Source organism: Xiphophorus couchianus, chromosome 19 (assembly GCF_001444195.1).
Source record: "Xiphophorus couchianus chromosome 19, X_couchianus-1.0, whole genome shotgun sequence".
Taxonomy (NCBI): domain Eukaryota; kingdom Metazoa; phylum Chordata; class Actinopteri; order Cyprinodontiformes; family Poeciliidae; genus Xiphophorus; species Xiphophorus couchianus.
In genome coordinates this window covers 23,647,989-23,669,831 of record NC_040246.1, presented here as the reverse complement: position 1 = coordinate 23,669,831, position 21,843 = coordinate 23,647,989, and the positions used below count along the sequence as shown (strand labels likewise).

The 21,843-nt window shown below is 45.3% G+C and overlaps 1 protein-coding gene and 1 long non-coding RNA gene across 21 annotated transcripts in view; one reads left to right on the top strand and one right to left on the bottom strand.

Annotated features, from left to right (window-relative positions):
- Nucleotides 1-21,843, bottom strand: part of kiaa1109 (KIAA1109 ortholog) — a 65,008-nt gene that overhangs the window by 37,834 nt on the left and 5,331 nt on the right. For all 20 annotated transcript variants that reach the window (XM_028000912.1, XM_028000913.1, XM_028000922.1 and 17 more), the window contains exons 4-28: nt 21,050-21,128; nt 20,899-20,963; nt 16,385-16,571; nt 16,111-16,192; nt 15,419-15,612; nt 15,146-15,225; nt 14,844-14,994; nt 13,931-14,087; nt 13,621-13,699; nt 11,605-11,696; nt 11,412-11,529; nt 11,184-11,339; nt 10,791-10,888; nt 10,525-10,709; nt 8,709-8,815; nt 8,420-8,631; nt 8,132-8,338; nt 7,467-7,604; nt 6,911-7,087; nt 6,656-6,784; nt 4,367-4,486; nt 4,020-4,294; nt 3,140-3,390; nt 2,066-2,306; nt 799-1,296 (exon numbers count right to left, since the gene is read on the bottom strand). In XM_028000912.1, coding sequence (XP_027856713.1) covers nt 799-1,296; nt 2,066-2,306; nt 3,140-3,390; nt 4,020-4,294; nt 4,367-4,486; nt 6,656-6,784; nt 6,911-7,087; nt 7,467-7,604; nt 8,132-8,338; nt 8,420-8,631; nt 8,709-8,815; nt 10,525-10,709; nt 10,791-10,888; nt 11,184-11,339; nt 11,412-11,529; nt 11,605-11,696; nt 13,621-13,699; nt 13,931-14,087; nt 14,844-14,994; nt 15,146-15,225; nt 15,419-15,612; nt 16,111-16,192; nt 16,385-16,571; nt 20,899-20,963; nt 21,050-21,128 — 4,078 coding nt within the window. The remainder of the gene's footprint in view (nt 1-798; nt 1,297-2,065; nt 2,307-3,139; nt 3,391-4,019; nt 4,295-4,366; nt 4,487-6,655; nt 6,785-6,910; nt 7,088-7,466; nt 7,605-8,131; nt 8,339-8,419; nt 8,632-8,708; nt 8,816-10,524; nt 10,710-10,790; nt 10,889-11,183; nt 11,340-11,411; nt 11,530-11,604; nt 11,697-13,620; nt 13,700-13,930; nt 14,088-14,843; nt 14,995-15,145; nt 15,226-15,418; nt 15,613-16,110; nt 16,193-16,384; nt 16,572-20,898; nt 20,964-21,049; nt 21,129-21,843) is intronic.
- LOC114134387 (uncharacterized) lies at nt 14,012-15,025 on the top strand. The gene is made up of 2 exons (XR_003593380.1): nt 14,012-14,101; nt 14,895-15,025. It is a non-coding gene; the product is annotated as an uncharacterized LOC114134387 (long non-coding RNA).

Here is a 21,843-nt window from a genome sequence, read left to right as displayed (position 1 = left end):
CAATCTATTTAGCAATAATAATATTTCTTACGGTATTAACTAGTCATCTTTTAGCTAACGTTGCCTAGCTTTACTCAACTCATTCCGTTAGTTTGGGGGAAAAACTGCAAAGTTCTTTACGTTTTGCTGCCATGATTCGAACACACCTGAGCAGCTCTGCACAGCAGCAGCAGGTCTCCTTCGCTAGCGTCTTAGCGCTCATGATGCGTTTAAAGGCAGCTCGGAAAAACAAGTTACTATGTGTTTACAACGGATTAAACAGTTTTAACTGCTGAAAACAGTGACAGAAGGCACAGATATGGGAAGTGCGGAAGCCGCTACTGTATCAAATTAATATAGGAATAACAGAGAGTTATCAGTCACAAACAGCTTCCAGTCCAGGGGGGCACAGCTGACTCTGTGGGCGGGCAATGTCCCCCAGAACCCCCCCAGCGCTGCCGGGCCTGGCTCTAAGCATCGCGTTTTTACCCATTAGCGGTTTGGCCCATGGCGGCTGGTCTGTGATGCACTTTCACCCTTCAGCCATGATTTTATACTGTGAGGTACAGAGATGCAGATTAACTTCGTCCTGTCTGTCATGAAAGTGTTTGGCTGAGGCGGCCGGAAGAGGCTGAGCGTCTGATTGGCTGATGGAGTCAGACAGGAAGCATCAGATTAAAGACGGCGGTGCCGGCGGCCCGCGTTCGGTCTGAAGCTGCTCAGCTTTAACATTAAATCAGAGTTAAATCATTCATTCATCCAGCCTGACAGGAGCAGAGCCGCTCAATCTGTCTGATCTGCTGCGACCTCTGACCTCACCTGTAGCTCTCCATGCGGTACGGCGGCTGCTGCGGCTGCTGCCGCCTCTTCTTCTTGCGACCCGGGTACGTGCCGGGCCCCTCGTCGGCGCTGCTGATCGGCTCGAAGTCCTCGGTGGCGGAGAAGTAGGCCTCGCTCTCGGCCACCGACATGCTGGAGTCGGCCGAGCGGTACTGGTGGAAGGTGCTGGAGTCGGCCGACGGCGTGAAGGGGAACGAGCCGTAGCTGCGCCGCTGCCGGGGCGAGTCCAGGACGTTCTCGTCGCTACGCGAGACCTCGCTGCTGAATTGGACGCCTCCGCCGCCGCCACCGGCGGAGGTCATAGCGACCGGAGGCTTGTCGGCGAACACGGCGGCCGACAGGCTCTTGGTGCTGCCCAGCCGACCCGAATGGACCGAAGACTGGCGGCGCAGCGGCGAGCAGAGCGGCGAGCGCACCGAGGCGTGGTCCTGGGAGCCGGGGGACAGGGGGGACGCCTCGGGGACGTCACCCAGCGCGCTGCGGAGACACAGGACACGGAGAGATTACACCGGATTATAATCTGATACAACCAGAGTAAACCAGGATAAACTGGAAACGGACGTATTATCACTTCTGGAAGGATTTATCCTCCAGAAAACACGTTACCGTGATAACTACAGGGACAAATGACTAACGAGATGGGAAATGTTGCAGTTTGCTCTCTAAGTTAGGAACTGTGTGTAAAAATTACTGTGATAAATGATAACACTGTCGTTTTGAGAGTTTAATTTCATACTGAACACGCCACACTGAAACTAGAAGATAATTTAAATATCCAGAATAAAAACCAGAAACAATAAAAAGGAAATATAAAACCATACAGAAATTATAATGTGTCTGCAAACAAAATATTAATCATCTGATTGGAAATTATGAAGCTCATTTTAATTAATCATTAATTAGTTAATTATTTATTGAGACAGGCTTATGCAGTGAAGCCAATTTGGGATTAGCAGTCTGGTTTTGGGATTATTTTAATAAACATGCTCTAGTCTGATGAAGCTGAAACTCAAATGTTTTTGGAGGAGAAAGAAGGACGTCTGAAAGGTACAGCGGCGGCAGCATCATGCTGAGTGAACTCCAGCAAAGCCAAAACATCCGACACAAAACGTTCAGATTAGAAAAATATTCTGAAAAATATTCAGGAGACAAAAAACCATAAATAAGAATCTGACCTTTAGTAAAAAGAAAACCCTGTTAAAGCAGGATTAAAGAGTGTGTCTCTGTCTCTGTGTGTTGGACTCACTCGGCGTGGGTTCTGGCGCTGAGCGGGAAGCGGCGCTCCTCGGCGCTAGGAGGCGGCGAGTCTCTCTCTCCTGCCAGCAGGGGCAGCGCGGCGCTGGAGGAGCTGTTCTCCTCAGAGGAGGAGGCGGAGCTGTGGGAGCGCTGGGGCACCTGGAGGCTCAAGTGCTGCTGACCGCGCCTCTCTGGCACCTCCGGTGGCAGGCAGGGGGAGTGCGTGTCCCGCTTCAGCCCGACCACTTTACCTGAGGAAACCAGAGAAACTCAGAAACTGAGTGATGGTGAAGTGAAACCGAAGTGATGGTGCTTCAGCATCACACACACACACAGAGAGACACACAGAGACGCCATGTTTTGGTTTTAATTACGTCCATCAATCAGGGAAAAAACATCAACTTTTTTCCTCCCTTTAACATGAAAAAATATTTCCGGAATCTTTCATAAGCATGATTTAGGATTAATCATGCTTATGAATGATTAGAAGAATTTTTTTGTTCAAAGTAAAAATAAATAAATAATATAATATTAAAACAAAAAAAACAAAAAAAAAATTGAAATATGTAGTAAAATACAAAAAATTAACAATAAAACTGCTATTTAAAAATAAATCAAATAGTTTTAAAACTTCAAATTAATACAAATAATTCTAACATTTAAAATCTAAAATAAAAACAGAAATAAAATAAAATAGTCCAAACTGATAATACTATGACACTTATAAATAAAAAATAGAAAATATTTGAAAAGGGAAGAATAAAATACAAAAAATACAAATTTAATCATAAAATTAAAAGAAATTTCAAAATATAATAATTGAGAAAAAAAATAAATGAAAAGCATCAATTAAAAGCTGAAATTAGTTAATATTGGATCCTTTTCTACAGTAAATTCCCTCCACATAGACCAATAACTAAAATAATAATACAAAGTAATAATTACAACAATAATAGACAGAGCAGATTCTTACTATCTTATTCTTGGATTATTAAAAGAACCTCGCCGTTGTGAACCGATGCTTCCTGTTCTCCTCCAGCAGCTCCCCGTCGATAGCGTAGCATTAGCATGCTCAGCTACTCACCGTCCACTTTGGGCGTCTCCTTGGTGACGATCCACTCGGTGGGCTGCAGCAGCGACTGGCCGTAGCTCATGTTGGACTCGGCGCCGGAAGAGGAGAAGGCAGACGAGGATGACGGCGTCAGCTCCTCTAGCCTGAAGAAGTCCAGACCCATGTTGGTTCCTCCGAAGAACCTGCAGCCGCCCAGGCAGCCGCAGCGGTTCCGGCTGCGCTTACTGCGCAGGCTGGCGTCATCGGGCCACAGAAACCAGAGCCTAGAGGAGACGAAGAGGAGCGGCTCCATCTAAACACAGAGAACTATTCCAACAGTCGACAGGGAGCACTTTCTACTCCCCATGAGATTCAAACTTTGTATTCACTAAAGGACAGTTAGCTTAGCATAATGGTTCTATATTCAACATGACTGTGTTCGTCAGGCTAGCAGTTAGCTTAGCATAATGGTTCTATATTCAACATGACTGTGTTCGTCAGGCTAGCAGTTAGCTTAGCATAATGGTCACATATTAAACAGGACCGTGTTCGTCAGGCTAGCAGTTAGCTTAGCATAATGGTTCTATTCCCCACAGGACTGTGTTTGTCAGGCTAGCAGTTAGCTTAGCATAATGGTCATATATTCAACAGGACCGTGTTCATCAGGCTAGCAGTTAGCTTAGCATAATGGTCACATATTCAACAGGACCGTGTTCATCAGGCTAGCAGTTAGCTTAGCATAATGGTCACATATTAAACAGGACCGTGTTCGTCAGGCTAGCAGTTAGCTTAGCATAATGGTTCTATTCCCCACAGGACTGTGTTTGTCAGGTTAGCAGTTAGCTTAGCATATCGGAGGGCAGTAGCCGAAGATGGTTCAGTCTGACCCTGAAACAGGAAGTCGGCTGCTGACCTTCTGGTCTGCGCGTCGTGCAGCTCCAGGAAGTGTCTCTGGACGTCACACTTGGCTGGGTGGTCGGCCGCCAGTGCGATGTCTGCCGTGATGAGGTTGAGGTTGACCGAACCTGCCTCCAGCCAGACGGAGCGGCGCAGCAGGGGAGGCTGCCCCTGACCTGGCTGCTGCTGCTCGATGTACTGCCGCATGTTGACGTCCTGCACCACGGCGCTGATGCCCTCCCCCACCGCCTGGTTGTGCAGGTTGCAGGTGGCGACCCGGACGGCGGCCGTCTGGAGAAACGAGAGTCAGAACGAATTAGGTGGCGGCGACGGGCCGACCGTGGCGCGCTAGGCGCTCGTTACCTTGATGCTGGCGGCACAGCCGTGCTCCACGACGAAGAGGTCGACTCCATCCAGCGCCAGACGGGTCATGGTGTACTTCAGCTCCTCGGAGGTGCGGCAGTGGCCGGGCAGGCGGCCCAGCTGAAACACAGACGGCTTCGGATCAGCAGTCACACTAATGAGGCGCCTGCTTTTAAAAATATCCCTGTTCTCATTGGCTGGCTGCCTGTTGGCATGGCAACTCAGAGACATGCTTCTGCCCCAACCGTGTGCGTTCCTCACAGAGACGACCCGACCATCAACTAATCACAACAACAAGAACCTTCAGAGTTTAAGGGAAAGTTTAACAGAGAGGTGCAGAGCTCTGGAAAAGAGAAACACCCTCCTTCAAAGCCAAAACCCCAGCAGTGAAGCACTGATGTTCATTTAGCAATGTGGCTAACTTTGAAAACATTTAGCACAGTTAGCTTTCCCTAAATTTATTTCGCAAATAATTTTAATCGCTAATTTACTTGGTTGTTGTATGACCTTACAGCTGAACAAAGTTAGCTACCGTTAATAAGGAGTTTATAGCCGTTAGCCGTTTATAGTCATGCTCTTATTTTGAAGTGTTTAAAAACTGTCTACTAGGCCTGTCGCGATAAACGATTAATCAATTAATCGTACGATAAATTAAAACTATCCACATCATTTTAATTATCGGCATTATCGTCTCTTCCGACATTTTTCTCTTTCTGTTAATGACACTGAATGAAAAAAGGCTCAACTCCGGTGCTCTCCACTGACCTCTGACCTCATTTCCTTAGTGTGAAGCCCAGTGCACACTACACGATCTTACAGCTGTCGGCCGATTGTCGGCCCATTTTCAAAACCTGACAGACCACACATTAGCCGACAGAAATCCTTGGTATAACGGTTCGATCCGGTTCGGTCCTGCCGTGTGGTGTCCAACAATGGGCACAAAATAATGGCTACAAGTTCAGTGAACTAATTTTAAAACCAGGCATTAATCAATGCTTTACTACAATCTACCTGCAGTGCATGTGGCTAGTGTCAGCGTAAAGTCCTGACCGAATGAAAATCATTAGAACCTGTTTATGTCACGTTAATGAAGAACAACTGAAAAGTTACCGGGTTTATCAACTGCAGTAGCAATTTGGCTCCAACTCCTCCTCTTGTCATTTCTATATTCTTTGCATGTTGAATAAACATTAATGTTGTTTCCAAGTCGGCTGGACTTCAGGTTGTGTCAGCTGTTTGGAATTCCCCGACATAATTTCCCCTCAGAAAACAGGAGGGGAATCCTTGCTTTCTGATTGGCTGCCTGTCACATTCAACAGGTTGCGTTAAGATCCCAGTCGGGAAAAAACCCTGATTTAGATCGGAGCGGCAACGACGATCTACCGTAACACACCACACAATCTTAGAAAGACCAACGATCTAACATTGTCATAAGGGGAAAAATAGGAGCAAAAATCATGTAGTGTGAACTATTGCATCAGGTAGTCGATGTGCCCATCTTCTCTATTTAAATCTAATTATTACTGAAGGGCAACATAATATACAGACTTCATAATCTGCACTCTTTTGGTTGAATGCAGTATTTATTTACACTTTGGCTTTATGTTGTTTAGTTTTTTTTCAAGTAAATTTTTTGTTAATGGAGACTGAGAATCCATTTTATTTTTGTTTTTGGTTGTTTTATTTATTTTGTTTATCAGTTCCAGTGTTAAATATTCTTTTGAAAATAAAGTGTATCTATCTTTGGCAGGAAATCACATGCATTATTACGTCATTTCCATTAAATCAGTGTAAAAAGGTCTTCAAACAATATTATCATTTATCGCAATAATTTTTGAGACAATTAATCGCTGAGCAAAATTTGCTATCGTGACAGGCCTACTGTCTACAAAGCTTTTCCTAAAAGTGTGTTGGAATAGCATCTTAGCATTAGCTTCAGCTAGAAACTGTATTGCTATAGTGCTTTAGCTTCCACCAGCTACCATGCTGGTACAGCACTCTATCAGTGAGTATCAGTGTTAGCTTCAGCTAAATGCTAAGTTGGTACCAGGTTAGTTAGCTGTGCCACCAATGCACAACCTTCATTTATTAAACAGATGAAAATCTAAGTACATCCCTCAAGCCCAGTCATTTCCTTTAGCATTTCATCATACTGTGCGATCACAGAACGCCGATGTACAGCTAGCATGAGTCCATTTGGACAGAGCAGTCCGACGGCTTCATTAAGTTTCATAAATATCGTGAAGTCTTCAGGTAATCATTTCAGAGAGGTGTACTTTCTTTCTGTACCTTGTCGGCACAGATGCGGCGGTCCACGCCGTGCTGGCAGATGATGGAGGGTTTGGGTTGCTCCAGCTGGAACTCTCTGGAAACCACGTGGAAAATGAACGTCTCTGCCCACTCAACCATGCTAGCCAGCTAACAGGGACAAAGCCAGAGACGTTAGCGCTCACTGCTAACCATTTCACAGAACAATAAAAAAAATCACAACAAATCCAGTTCTGAATGTGGGAAACTGATTCATAGGGAGGTGAAGTCGCCCACCTGAGGAACCGTGACCCTGCCGGTCAGCGCCCCGGCCTGCATGTCGATGAGCCACGCGTACTCCAGCGTGTCGCTGCCCAGAGGGAGGCCCTGAGCCGAAAACATGGCGTGCGCCCTCATCTGCAGCCCGGACAGACTCAGGTGTCCGTCTCTCAGCACGCCGTCCGCCGTGGGGCGCTGAGGAGGAACCAGCAGCCAAACGTCACTTTCAGAGCCCTGAAGGAGAGTCACGTCCTCCTTCACATCACACTGATCAAACCTCAGAGGACACGTCTGCAAACACCAGAGCCTCTGGCCCAAAGTCTGTCTGAAAACTGTAATGGTTTTAATGGCTTCTTCCTCTCTGAGCGGCCTTCCAGCCCAGGTTGGCACAGTCATAATTACACCAGAATAAAGTTGTAGCATTACTAGGATAAAGACATAAAGTTACCACAGAATGACGTTGTAAAGTTACTCAGAAAGCTTGGAATAATTTGAGTATAAAGTTGGAAAAGAAGCTTTCAGTTCATCCGGTTCGTTCTTCCCTCCTGATGTGAAAGCGCTGTCTGGTCGGTACCTGGTAGTTGTCGCTGACGAAGATGTGAATGGGCGACAGGATCATCTGCAGCATCGTCTCCTTGTAGCCTTTCTTCATCTCGAAGCAGAGGCGCTCCAGGAAGCCGGACGGGCCTTCTGGACCTTCACTGCTGCAGTGCTGCAGGAGCGAACCGGGTTACTCTCAGAACCGACCACAGCATCAATACACAACCCAATTTAACATGGAAACCTGAAAACCTCATCACAATACAAGCGACTCATATCAGTAGATTGACTTTTAGTTTTATACATCTGAACTCCTCATGTCTTTGCTTCATGTTTTTATTTTTCAAGAGTTATGAGACGAAAAACTGAAACTGCTGCAAGTTACTCAGCAGCTTGTTGCTAGGCAACCACAGAGTGAGAGTTGATGCTACCCAGCTAGCTTAGCTCGCTGTGAGCGGCTAAAGCCTTTCCTCTGCCTACATCTCCCAGAATGCTGTGCGGTTCTGGATCAGAGTTCAGTTAAATTATTGAATATTTTATCACAAATATACATTTTGCATATTGATCCCATATCTATGGAGACATATATAGTTATTGATCTGTGTGTCCAACATGTGTTCACATGTTCTGCAGCCATGTTTGTTTTTATTTCAGCTTCCTGTGGATCCCAACCGGACAGAACCGTGTGACCCGGCTCACCACTGGCAGCCGGCCGTGGACCTTGTAGAGGTTGATCAGTACGGTGATATCCCAGGGCCGCAGGTCCAGGGGGTGGCCGTGTGCGCCTTCCTCCGCGCCAGGAGACGAAGAGTAGCCGAGGCCTGACGAGGTGGCCGAGGACGGCACCGGGCTGGACACGGCCTCCTCAAAGTCCGTGTACATGTCGTCCTCCCCGAAGTAGTTCTCCTGGAGTGGGGGAGGAAGAGGAGGAGGAAGAGTTCAGATCTGAGAGGAAGCCGAGGCGTTCGGGTGACCCCAGCTGCAGACCTTGATGGCGATGAGGGCACGCAGCAGAGGCCCGTACAGGAGGATCTGGGAGTCCGGAGACATTTCCATCTCCACCTGCAGCCGGTCAGGCGGCAGGTCCGACGGGTCGGCGGGGAGCCGCGCAGCCGGGGTGGCGCTGCAGGGGAAACGTGGCGCCGCGCCCTGGTCGGGGGGGCGGATCGCAGACAGCATGGACTCCTCTATCTCTGAGACTACGCAGTGAGGAAGAGGAGGAGGAAGGTCAACAGACAGCAGCAGAACCAGAACCAGAACCAGAACCAGAACCTACACGACTGCTTGAGCTGCTCGTCCGCCTTCTGGGGGTAGATGGGATGCCAGGTGTAGTCGATGATGAGCAGGAAGTTTGGGACGCTCCAGCAGTCCACCCAGCCGGCCCTGCGCCATGGCAACAGTTACAATGCCGTGGCAACAGCTACAACGCTGACTGTAAACATTCAGGCTATTGCTACACAGAACAGAAGTATGAGCCAATTCTGTGCTAGAGCCATGCTAATGCTATGCCACCGCCATACTAATGCTATGCTAACATCATGCTAAAGCTATGCTAATACTGTGGCAACAGAGCGCTGACTCTAAACGCAGGCGTTCTACTAAACGTGGAATAAAGTCAGAACAAAGAAATACGAGACGTTTTAATACAAAAATAAAGTTGGATTAATGTGAGAATGAAGCTGTAAAATTACAAGAATAAAGTTATAATATTTAAAGAAATGTAAAAAAAAAAATTTAGAAGTCGAATGTTTTGTGAAGCTGCACTTTGACATCAGTTGTACAAATAGAAAATACTTTTACCACATCAGCATCAAATTATCAGCAGCGTTTGAATCGATCAATCAATGATTGAGTCTATTATGAAGAAAGAAAGACGAACTGAGCTGCTCACGTCACGCCTTAATGGATGGAGAATTTTTCATCTAAACAACTAATTTCTCATAAATTTACTAACTTTTTCCTGGTCATTTTGTGATGTTCAGTCTGGTCCAAATGCTGTGAGCTAAAGGTAATAAATCAAATGTTTCTGTTTCCTGACGAAGACGACTGATGAAGGTTCATGAAGGGAAAATAAAAGTTTTACTGGACCAGTAACGACCCAACATGTCAGCCATGTTCAGCTGCTGAGAGCTCAGCCGTCAGGTCGCAAACAGCTGACCTTTGCACTGACGACAGGAAACGAAGCGATTGGTTTAGCTGCTGTTGACCTGAAGGTCACCGGGTCACCTGGCCTGATTATACAGACCGCTGGGATTAATCTGCAGATTAATCTGACGTTTTACCCAGCTGATTATTCACACTGCGCCTCCGGTTTAACACGTCAACGTTCAACACAAAATCAGAAATTACATTACAGAAATCTAAGTTCAGAGCAGAAATCTGACCAACATGAATGATACTTTAAGAAAACTCATCTATGACTCATCAAAATGAGGTTTTAGATATTTGGTTAAGAAAGTGCTGCCACTTTTTAAATATTTTACACGAATAAAGTTAATAATGAGAATAAAGTGGTAATAATGCTGGGGTACAGTCAGGCTGTCCAGACAGTCGCCTGTAGTTTTAAGTGGCTGTTCTGTCAGAAATGCTCATATTAAAAAAATTGAATTTATCTTTGATTATTTTTCAGATTATTTGCCTTCAGGAACAACTGCATCTTCACTAGACACTTTTCAGACATCTTTAATTAGAAGTATTAATCTAACGACGACTTCACGGCTCGTTATAATTTCATTGGTTTTCAGTAATTTATTGCAGATATTTTGAGTTAAAGCCTCCATAGATGAACTGACGTCTCTAGTTCTGAACCAGTCAGATATCTGACAGTTTATTGTTTCTGCTGGGATTAGATTATGTTCTGTGTTTGGTTATGAATGTATTCGTTCCTTGTTTGTTTTTGTTTTAATTGCTGTTATTTGTTCTATTATTTGGTTAATTATGTTGCAGATCAACACCCTTCCTGTTCTTTGTCAGTCTGTAATATTTATTGTATACACTAATTGGTGAATTAAAAAATAATTTTAAAAAGACATCAGTAGAGGTGATTAAATGCTAATCTGGCCTGCCATACTGGCCGTCCCAGCATGCCTCACTCTGCTTTGGTGATGTTCCTCCAGCGCGGCTTGCTGGTTTTGGAGGACGGGGCTCCTTGGCCGTCTCTGGACGCCGCGCCGTCACCGGGCAGCTTGACGCTCTGGTAGTCCTTGGCCAGGGTGAGCAGCGGGTAGCGGCTGGGGTGGCACTCCGGTAGCGACAGCCGCATGTCCGTGTCCTCGGCCTGCGGGAGAGACGCGGCGGCGCCGGCCGTGTTCAGAGCTGGACGGATCAGAGCAGAACCAGAGGCAGCAGACGGACTCACCCTCAGGCTGAAGCGGGTGTGGCAGGTAGCGGGGACGAACTCGGTGAAAGGAAGCGTGAAGTCGATGTTGAGCGTCTCGCCGCAGGCCGCCAGGTACACTGCAGGTCAATAACGCAATCGATCAGCTGATCGATCAGCTAACCCCACAGGCAAAACCTCAACATCACTCCACCATCAATCAGCATATAAACCCTTCAACTACAGAAAGTTATTGCAGCTAAAGCTGCTGGAACCAGAAGTTTACATACACCACACAGAGACATATTTATTCTCTGAAGCTGAAGCTGATTTTGTTGATAAGTTAATACTTTAACTTCCTGCTGATGTCTGTCCGGGTTATGGTGATGAGAGCTGCTGAAGAACGGAACGATTCATGCAGAGCGGCTTGCTCACCGTTCTCCTGCTGCTTGGTGGAGCAGTCGATCCAGTTGTGCTGGTTCGCCGCCCAAATCATCTCAAACTGGTGGAATAAGATCTTAAACTTCCAGGAATACGGCACAAAGGAGTAGATATCTGGCGCACTGTCGCTCGCCCAGTCCTTGATCAGATCTGAGTGGACAGAGGAAACTCTGAGGACCGGGTCTCAGTCATCGTGCAGAAACGTGCTCTGGCGCTGCTGACCTGTGAAGAAGTTCTTCTGGGCGTAGATAAAGTGGTACGTGGCCTTGTAGACCTCGATCTCGCACTGCCAAGACTGGGGCATGTTCCACACGCAGGGGTAACTGGCGATCACGTGGAACTGAAATACAAAGCTCAGGTCAGCGTGACGGGGCAGCCTGTGACGGGGGAAAAGCGTGATGGGGCAGACACTTACCGCCAGCATCTCGGCCTCCAGCAGCGTCCGGTACTGCATGCTGCTGGTGGTGTCCACGTGCAGCAGCTGGCCTTTGATGTTGGGGGAGTAGCCTGCAGGGAGACGGGAAGGAGAAAAGTCCTCATCTTCAGCCTGATGAAGCTAACTCGGTTTGATTGACCTTTGAGAGTTTGACCTCAACATGATCTGTGGCATAAAGTCCCAGCTGGCAGCCTATCGACTAACTCTCTGCTTGTGCTTTGACAACCGATAGCGACAACAAAACACACTTCCTCTGGTCCATACTCGCCTCTCTGCTCTGCGTACAGCTTCCTGTCAATAAGCTCTATTCAGAACCCAGAAAGCGTTCGCTCCAAAGGTTACAGCTGCAACACGCAGCAGAGCCAGAAAAACTCCTGCAAAAATCTACATAACCAAAACTCACTTATCTTTTACCTATGAAAGCAGGAACTAATTATCCATGACTTCTTGTTTCCCTGGGGAGTGAAAAAAATGCAGCACAGAAGCTCTGAGAACATGCCATAATTACAAATATTTAAACAAATATTAAAATGAGCAGAATTACTCAGCAAACTGACTTCCAGTTAGTCTGTATATATATGAGCATGGCAATTAACAAGGGCTGCAATAAGACGCATGATGTGATAATTATAAGTTTAACAAGTTTAGGAAACTTCCAAAGAAGGCAAAACTAAGAATAGTGTTTTAGCATTCGTGGAAGCTAAAGCTAATGCTTTAGCCAAAGCATTAGCTTTAGCTTTAGAGTAATAGTGCTTTGGTTAGCAGAACTAGATCATGATCCCTTTAAATAAAAAGAAAAGATATTGTAATTTTTATTATCCAACCCTCTTTACTATTAACAAAATTGTGGAGAAAAAAAAAGATCTTTTGTGTCAAAACATCTTGTATCAGTGCGAGTCTGTGGGGGTCAAAGGGCACGCCAAAGCCTAAATGTTATCGGTTAGTTTGCTTTTGTTTATTTCACGGCTTGGTCGTTTTTCTGCAAGCTAAAAATTAATGAGTGGAGTTCTAAGATCCCGGCTGAGCTTTTTATAGTGTGCGGTTCTGGCGGGTCGCCGGCTTATTAGCTTTTTTGTGGTTTAGCGAACTGACAAGCTGACGGGTCACCAGTTGGCTAACATCAGAAAAAAAAAAGGTTCCAACAGATCCAAGGGCAGGACAAAACTATCACTGCACCTGACCTGCAAGAGCCCAACCACCTCTCCAACACGCATCATGTCCACAAAACCAGCACACTTTCTTTTGTTATTTTTTTACAAACGATGCTAAATAATAAAGACTTGGAAGAGAAGCCGACCCGTGTGATCCACGGGAAGAGGAGGATGTTGATTCTCAGGTTCAGGTGGCGTCCAGAAGGGAGAAGGAGAAGCAACAATATTTGCTTAGTTTCTACTCTTGTGGGGAACATTTCGACTAGATTAAATTGTTTAACCCGCAGTCTTAGTGTGACGCTCAGGAAGAGCGGCAGATGTCAGCCAACTGGTGACCCGTCAGAACCGCACACGGTAAAAAGCTCTGGCAGGATGGGGCGTGCCGTGGTGGCGTAGCGGTTAGCGCGACCCATATTTGGAGGTCTTGAGTCCTCGACGCGGCCGTCGCGGGTTCGACTCCCGGACCCGACGACATTTGCCGCATGTCTTCCCCCCTCTCCTTCCCCGTTTCCTGTCAGCCTGCTGTCATATAAGGGACACTAGAGCCCACAAAAAGACCCCTGGAGGGGTTAAAAAATAAAAAAATAAAAAAGCTCTGGCAGGATCATTTTTAGGTAGCATTGCCTGCTACTGATATTTCATCACATCTCAGCAGCTGCTACTCCTACATCACCACCAGACTCATCTGCCTGCTAACCTAAACCCTCCCCTAACCTTTGCAAATAGCATAAAGCATGAGGTGCTGCTGTTTCTTTAAATCTAACCTGGAGCCATGGAGATGTCTGCCGACATCAAAGCTGACATCGTGGTTGACTGATGTTTCTGCTGTGAAACTCCTACTTACCATTCTCTCCCACAGTCATGGGGATGTTGACTTCCAGGTAGGAGCCGGCGCCTACGTTCACATGGATGGCATTGGTTTCCTAGCAACAGCAATGAAATGTCTCATTATCACAGACTAAAAATAAAGGAGAGCAGCCTAACCCGAACAGAAAATGGTCAAAGGAGGGAAGGAAAGGACGATCCTGTCGGTTTTAATATTCCCTTCACATGGAGGACAGTTTGAAAGAGAATAAAACATGAAGCGATATCAATAACTGATGCATAAAGACAGAACAGCAGGAGGAAGAGGGATCAGAGGGAAGCAGAGTCACCCTGTTTTTGGTGAAGAGCAGATCGATGGTGGCGTCAGCGATGATGTTCATGCGAAGCTCGAAGGCTTGGATCTGCCGGGCTTTTCCTGGCTGGGCCACTTCGCTCACCTTCATGGCCTGGTAGTCGGCCGGCAGGAAGAACTTCCAGAGACAGTCCCTGGAAAGGTAAAGGTAAAAGGTCATTTTATTTATATAGCACATTTTCAGCAACAAGGCAATACAAAGAGCTTTACAGGATTTAAAAGGAAATGCAAACAAAATAACAAACCAAAGGAAAGAGCAAAAGAAGAAAAAGCTAATAATGTTTGTTGATCCAAAGTAAATGAACTAGATGCTCCTATTCAGGGTTGGTAGATCAGTAAAAGTTAATATCCTCTGGTCTAATCCCTGTTCTGGGTTGGGAGAATAGGAGTCTAAAAAGTTGTTGCTAAGGTAGTTTTTCTGGGTTCCAAGTTTTAATCCCTGTTCTGGGTTGCAATACTAGGAGTCTCTGTGCATAATAATCTAAAAATTAATCTAATATTGGTCTAAATAGATGGCTAGCTGGAGGCCACAGGTTCTCATTTCAAATCTGACTGTTATTATTTAATGTTTGTTAAATGTTATATGTTAAATACTTAATAAAGTATTTCTGAATTTACTCAATCAGCTCTAAGTGCAGAACAAAAAGAAGCTGAAACTCCAATCTTTAAATGTTACGACGTTCAAGTCAAACATTTACAGTCCATAATGTCAACGAATCCAGTCCAGTGCGGCACTTTCTGTTGCTAGGCACCGTTGCCTAGCAACAGAAAGGTCTGGGGTTCAACTCCCAGACCTTTCAGATTAAAACTCACATTTTAATAACCATTGCTGCGACTTGATTGTTTCAGCTGCAGCTTTTCTTTGGCCGAGGTGCTTTGGGTTTGCTCACCTCTGGCGGTCCGCCCACGGCCCGTAGTTAAAGTCCGTCCCCTTTCCACAGACAATGTCCAGACCCCAACATGGAGGGAGGTCCTGCAGCTTATCGTCCTCGCTGCTCGTCTCGGCCTCCTCCGACCCGTCCTGCTCCACGGGGACCAGGCCTGCCAAGGGGGACATCCGGAGAGAGAGACGGGGACACAGAGAGAGAGACGAAAATAAAGTCAGTAATGTGTATTTGTCCTCATGGAAAGCAGTTCATCAGATGGTTTATCTGTGGAGGCTCAGGACGGAGCCATGACTCCAGCAGCGTACCGGGTTCATCCTGGTAGTAGTAGATGTCCACGTCGTTGGACTGCATCACCACAAAGCCCTCGCCCATCAGTCTGGGAGGCCTGGAGGACAGATGAAGGTCAACATAAAGGTCACACTTTGACACAATAAAAACAGAAAGAAAACACATCTGGGTTAGAAACCTAAAGTTCCTGTTTCATCTGAGAGTTCTGCTTAGAAACCCAGATTAGTTCTAATCTGCTCAACTACAGCCCAGATTGTGTGAAGCTGAATTATTCATTTCCAGAGACTGACTCGTCGTTCTGCAGGCCCAGGTAGCGCGGACTGGGAACCAGCATGACGCGCACGTTCTCCAGCGACCCTTTGACGATGTGCATGAACTGGTCCAGGTGGCTGGACGGTGGCTTGGTGGCGTAGGTCAGGAAGGCGTCCTCGAAGTTCACACACAGCGTCTGAGGCAGGTGGTGGTTCCCGAACGCCAGGCGACCCTACAGGAACCAGATTAAACCCACATTATACCGGGTTAAACCAGGTTAATACCAAGTTAAAACCAGACTAAACCCAGATTCAAACAGGTTAAACCAGATTAAACTCAGATTATACCGGGTTAAACACAGAATAACCCAGATTAAAACTAGATTAAACCATGTTAAACCCAGATCAAATTAGGTTAAACCCAGATTAAAACCAGACTAAACTGGGTTAAACCATCTTAATACCAGGTTAAAACCAGATTACACCAGGTTGAACCCATATTAAAACCAGATTATACTGATATAAACCAGATTAAAACAGGTTAAAACCAAACTAAACCAGATTAAAGCAGATTAAACCCCTTTATACCAGTTTATACCAGATTAAAACCAAATTACAGCAGGTTAAACCAGATTAAACCACTTATAAACCCATATAAACCAGATTAAACTAGTATAAACCGGTTGACCGCCCCGTTGTAGCCGCTACAGAACCGCTGGCCGGTCGCTCACAGTGCTGATGTTCAGCTTGATCACTGGGATGAGGGATCGCCATGACGACGACGGCTCGGGACTCTCCGTCTGGACGTTTACACTGCAGGGAGTCGGATTAACACAGATTACTGATGAGACTGGAGAGACACTGATCAGAGGGCAAGGACGCAAGGAAAGGAAGTGAAGAACAGAGGGAAGGAAGTAAATAAGGAAACAAGGGAAGCAAGGAAGGAAGGAAATGAATGAAAGTGAGGAAGGAAGTCAGCCTATGGACAGGTTTGCGGGTCCGGACCTGTCCAGGGCGTGGTTCTGGGCGTGGTTCCGGGGCTCCGGGCCCCGCTCCTCGTCCCGCCGGGCGCTGAGCAGCGTGGGCTCCAGGCCGAACGTCTCCTGCAGCCGGGCGTAAAGGTCGGTCCGGTTGTAGACGTGGAACTCAAAGCCGTTCACCGTCACAAACAGCCTCGTCTCAGCTTTGGGATCTGACAGCGAGAAAACAGAAACTGAGGACATTCTGAGTGTGGTGTTAATGTTATGCATAGGTAAGACTACAAATGGCCACCTGTGGTGACGTCATAAAGCGACAGGCTTAAGTAGTCCAGGGGAGGCTGATTGTGGCAATGAAGTCTGGCTGGATGTTTGGTGATCCGGGAATAAACTGATAACGATGATACAGTTCGACTCAGCGCATTTTTCTTAAAAACACGACATGGTGTCAGGAGTGGGATTCGAACCCACGCCTCCATCAGGACAACAATAAACAATAAATCTCTGTGCAGCTCAAACAACTTGAAACAGATTGTAAAACAGAAATCTTTAAGTAGCCCATGTTACGACTAAAAGAACAGCTCTACTATTACAACTTCTCCTGAATGATATTGTTAGCTAATCGCGGCATTTATGTGGGAAAAAGGGACATTATAAGAGGGTGTGTAGGACGCTCAAGACTGTACATGCTGTCGAAAAAGATGACTCTTTGTTTTTAGGCAGTATTACCAAGGGAGATGAGCCTTGGAGGGTGGATGTTGAAATAAATAAAAGAAACATCTCATTCAAGATTGACACTGGTGCTGATGTTACGGTCCTGCCATACGCCATGTACAGAGACATCTATAGAGACAAGAGTCCCCCCCTTCTGAAAAAAGCTACCAGGCAGCTGCTAGGACCAGGGAGAAATGCACTGGATATTGTGGGGGTTGCTGAGATGTTAATGAAAAAGGGAGAAAAGGAGATACAAGAAAGTGTGTATATTATGAGACACCTGCAAACTGCACTTTTGGGTAGACCAGCCATTCAGAAGCTGGAGCTTGTAGCTAGATTAAATGAGATAACTGCTGTAACATTAAAAACTAGCTATCCTAAGCTATGCAGTGGTTTGGGAGAAGTGAAACAGCCTTATTCCATCAAACTGAAACCAGGAGCTCAACCATTTTCATTGAAGACGCCCAGAAGGATTCCACTTCCTTTGATGGACAAAGTCAAGCAAGAACTGTCCCGTATGGAAAGTTTGGGGGTGATTAGCAGAGTTGAGGAGCCAACTGATTGGTGCTCAGGAATGGTGGTTGTTCCTAAAAAGACAGGGGCTGTACGCATATGTGTTGACCTCACCAAGCTGAATGAGTCTGTGTGCAGAGAGAAGTATATTCTTCCCTCTGTAGATGAAACACTCGGTAAGTTAGCAGGAGCTAACATTTTCAGTAAATTAGATGCTAATATGGGGTTCTGGCAGATCCCTTTAACTGAAGATACTGCAAAATATACAACTTTTATTACACCTTTTGGTCGTTATTATTTTAAACGGCTACCCTTCGGTATAGCTTCTGCCCCTGAGCATTTCCAGAACAGAATGGTAACAGAGGTTACGGAGGGATTAGAGGGTGTAGTTTGTCACATGGATGATGTGTTGGTGTGGGGGAGAACACAGGAGGAGCATGATGCTCGTCTGTATACCGTTCTTGGAAAGATTCAAGAAGCCGGTATTACACTGAACATTGATAAATGTGATCTTTCAAAGCAGAGTGTAACATTTTTGGGCCATATTATTTCTGTTAATGGAGTTAGTCCTGATCCAAATAAAACAGAAGCTGTGAGAAAGATGAAAGAACCAAGAAATGTGAGTGAACTAAGAAGTTTCCTTGGAATGGTTAACCAGCTGGGGAGGTTTATTCCAAAGTTGGCAGAGCGAGACAAGCCTTTGAGGGATCTCTTGTCAAAGAAAAACTGTTGGATATGGGGAGTTGATCAAGCTAGAGCATTTCAAGAACTGAAAGATTTGCTTTCATCCCCGCCAGTGTTAGCCATGTACGATACTAACCGAGAATGTAAGGTTTCAGCAGATGCGTCAGCTTATGGTCTGGGGAGTGTGCTGCTCCAAAAGTGGGGTCAGGAGTGGAGACCTGTTGCATACGTGTCACGATCTCTCACACAGACTGAGCAGAGATATGCACAGGTGGAAAAAGAAGCTTTAAGTCTTACTTGGGCTTGTGAAAGATTCAGTAACTATCTCGTTGGCAAACATTTCCAAATGGAGACAGATCATAAACCACTTCTGAGTCTTTTGGGTTCCCAGATGTTAGATGATCTTCCACCACGTATTCAGCGTTTTAGAATGCGTCTCATGAGATATTCTTATTCCATCTCATATGTGCCAGGGAAACATCTGTGGACAGCTGATACACTGTCACGTGCCCCTATGATAGAAAATTTATCAACAACTGAAGCAAAGTTGGTTGAAGATTCAAATATTTATGTAGATAATGTGATCCAAAACCTGCCTGCAAGCACTGGCTACCTTGAGGAGCTGAGACAGGAGCTGACGAGGGATAGTATATGTGCCCGTGTGATGCAGTTGTGTGAGGAAGGATGGCCTACACACTACAACAGTGAACCAGCACTCAGACTGTATTGGGCTGAAAAGGCATTTCTTACGGTGAATGATGGTCTTTTGTTAAGAGGAGAAAGACTTGTTATTCCTTCAACTATGAGAAATGATGTGCTCATGAAATTACATGAGGGACATCAGGGAGTGGTGAAATGCAGAGAACGTGCACAGCAGTCAGTGTGGTGGCCTGGACTGGGTCAGCAGCTAAAAGAACTGGTTCTAAAATGCCACACCTGCAACAGAGAGAAAGAAAATCCCACAGAGCCATTGATGCCATCACAGTATCCGGACAGACCATGGCAAAAACTTGGGGCCGATCTGTTTACTTTGCAAGGGAAAAATTATATTCTGGTTGTGGATTATGCATCAAGATTTGTGGAAATTGCTCAACTGAGTCCCACAAGATCAGCAGATGTGATTCCTCACCTGAAATCTGTGTTTGCACGTCACGGCATTCCAGAAGTAATGATCACAGATAATGGTCCTCAGTTTTCCTGTGCTGCTTTTGCTACATTTGCTAAGTTATATGGGTTTAGCCATATTACAAGTAGCCCAAGATATCCACAAAGTAACGGGGAAGCTGAACTTGCAGTTAAAACCATAAAGAACTTGTTGAAGAAAGCAGCTGATCCATATCTAGCCTTACTCGCCTACCGAGCAACCCCACTTTGGAGTGGGTACAGTCCGGCGGAGTTCCTTATGGGAAGAAGGCTTCGCACGACTGTGCCAACACTTCCATCTTTGTTGAGGCCAGTTCTTCCAGACAGTAAGTTCATTGCTCAAAAAGAAAAGGAGAGAAGGATAAAGGATGCAGAGAGATATGATTCACGCCACAGAGCAAGAGTTCTTAGTAAACTTACTCCAGGACAAGGCGTGTGGATTAAAGATCAAGGCACAAGCGGAGCAGTGGTTACCAGTCATTCTACTCCACGGTCATACATTGTGGAAGGACCCCATGGATTGATTAGGCGAAATCGTCGTCATTTGGTTACCATGGAGCCTTCGACAGAGCCAGAGTACCGGAAGGTGATGTTGGTGCAGAACAAGTTCCACCGAGTTCTGAGGAATCTTCACAGCAGAGCTTTCCTGAACTTTCACCTACTCCTAGAACCAGGTTTGGGAGACGGGTTGTGAAACCAGATAGACTGAATTTGTAGCTAAGGAAAATAAAATGATTGATGTAAATGTTATGCTAAAAATTTAAATATATATTTCTATTTATTGTAGCTTTTTCTTCTAGCTCTAGGTAGAAACAGACCTTCCAGCTATAGAGGCAGAATAATCCTCTAAGGTCTGTTGAATCAATGGTAGTCTACCCATTGATTCTAGAGAGGGGAGATGTGGTGTTAATGTTATGCATAGGTAAGACTACAAATGGCCACCTGTGGTGACGTCATAAAGCGACAAGCTTAAGTAGTCCAGGGGAGGCTGATTGTGGCAATGAAGTCTGGCTGGATGTTTGGTGATCCGGGAATAAACTGATAACGATGATACAGTTCGACTCAGCGCATTTTTCTTAAAAACACGACACTGAGGACACAATGAGGACATCCAGAGGACATAATGAGGACACAATGAGGACACAACGAGGACACCCAGAGGACACAACGAGGACACCCAGAGGACTCTGATGCTCCGTTATAAAAACAAACAGTGATGAAAAATAGTAAAAATAATCCTGATACCATTAAGGCTTTTTAAACATCATTAATGGGAATTTATTGTTACTAAAATAAATCAAAATATTATCGTTATAAAAAAATTGAAATAAAAACCATTTCCAACCAAAACAATAAAATTGATTATAATGTTTCTGTAAACAAAATCATCCTTCAAAAATTGATCAGAATGGAAATTATTAACTAACTGTAATTTATTTAGTGATTAAATGATAGTTTCTGTGTGAACATTTCAGCAGCTGAACTCACCATGCTGCTTTTGTTTTGGGTTATACATTTTCCACCAGCGAAATATGAGGAAGCCATCCTGGATCCTGCAACACAGAGAGCAGCCAATGAGGAGGAGGCGTGGTCGCCATGGAGACGGAGAGATAAAGAGGAGCAGCAGAGATCAGGTGACCTGATGGACATGTCCTGGTTGATGTAGTAAACGTCTCTGAACATGACTTTCCCCGACAGCACTGAGAAGGAGAATGAACCTGCGGAGTGACAAACATCAGGTTACCATGACGACCACACAGCGAGGCAACCCGGAAACCCGACGGCACCTGACCCGGTACTGCAGCAGGAAGCCAATCTCTGCCTGTCCCAGAACATAAAATGAATAAAATAAAAACAGGTCTCTGGACCGGCTTTAGCTTCCATTAGCTTCTTTGTCCTCCAAACATTTATTTGCTTCACAAGCATCATTGACAGCACTAAGACCCGCCTCCTGGCTCTGATTTGCTGTTTCTAGTTAGCGCTGGGAGAAGACAGAGAAGTTTAATTTATTCACAGATTATCTGTCAAATGTTAAACTGTTATAACAAAAAAAACTGTTATAAAAAAAATATATACATATATATATATATATATACATATATGTATATATATATATATATATATATATATATATAAAATATTATAAAAGTTACGTACTGCAGCTTTAAAAGGACAGTGTTATTCATTTTCCAGGTATATAGTTTCATCTCATAGCACAATCAAGTAACTATGTTACGTTCAGTTATTAGAAAAATGCACCACATATGAATTAAAATAAATTTTACTTTGTAATTTAACTCCTTGAAATTGGGCCTCTGTCTCATTAAAAGTTCTGTCTGAAGCTCCGCCTCCAGGTTGTCATCCCAATATGGCTCCTCTATCAACCCTTTAACATTTCTACCAGTGTTACTCTGAGGAGCAGCTAATATAATG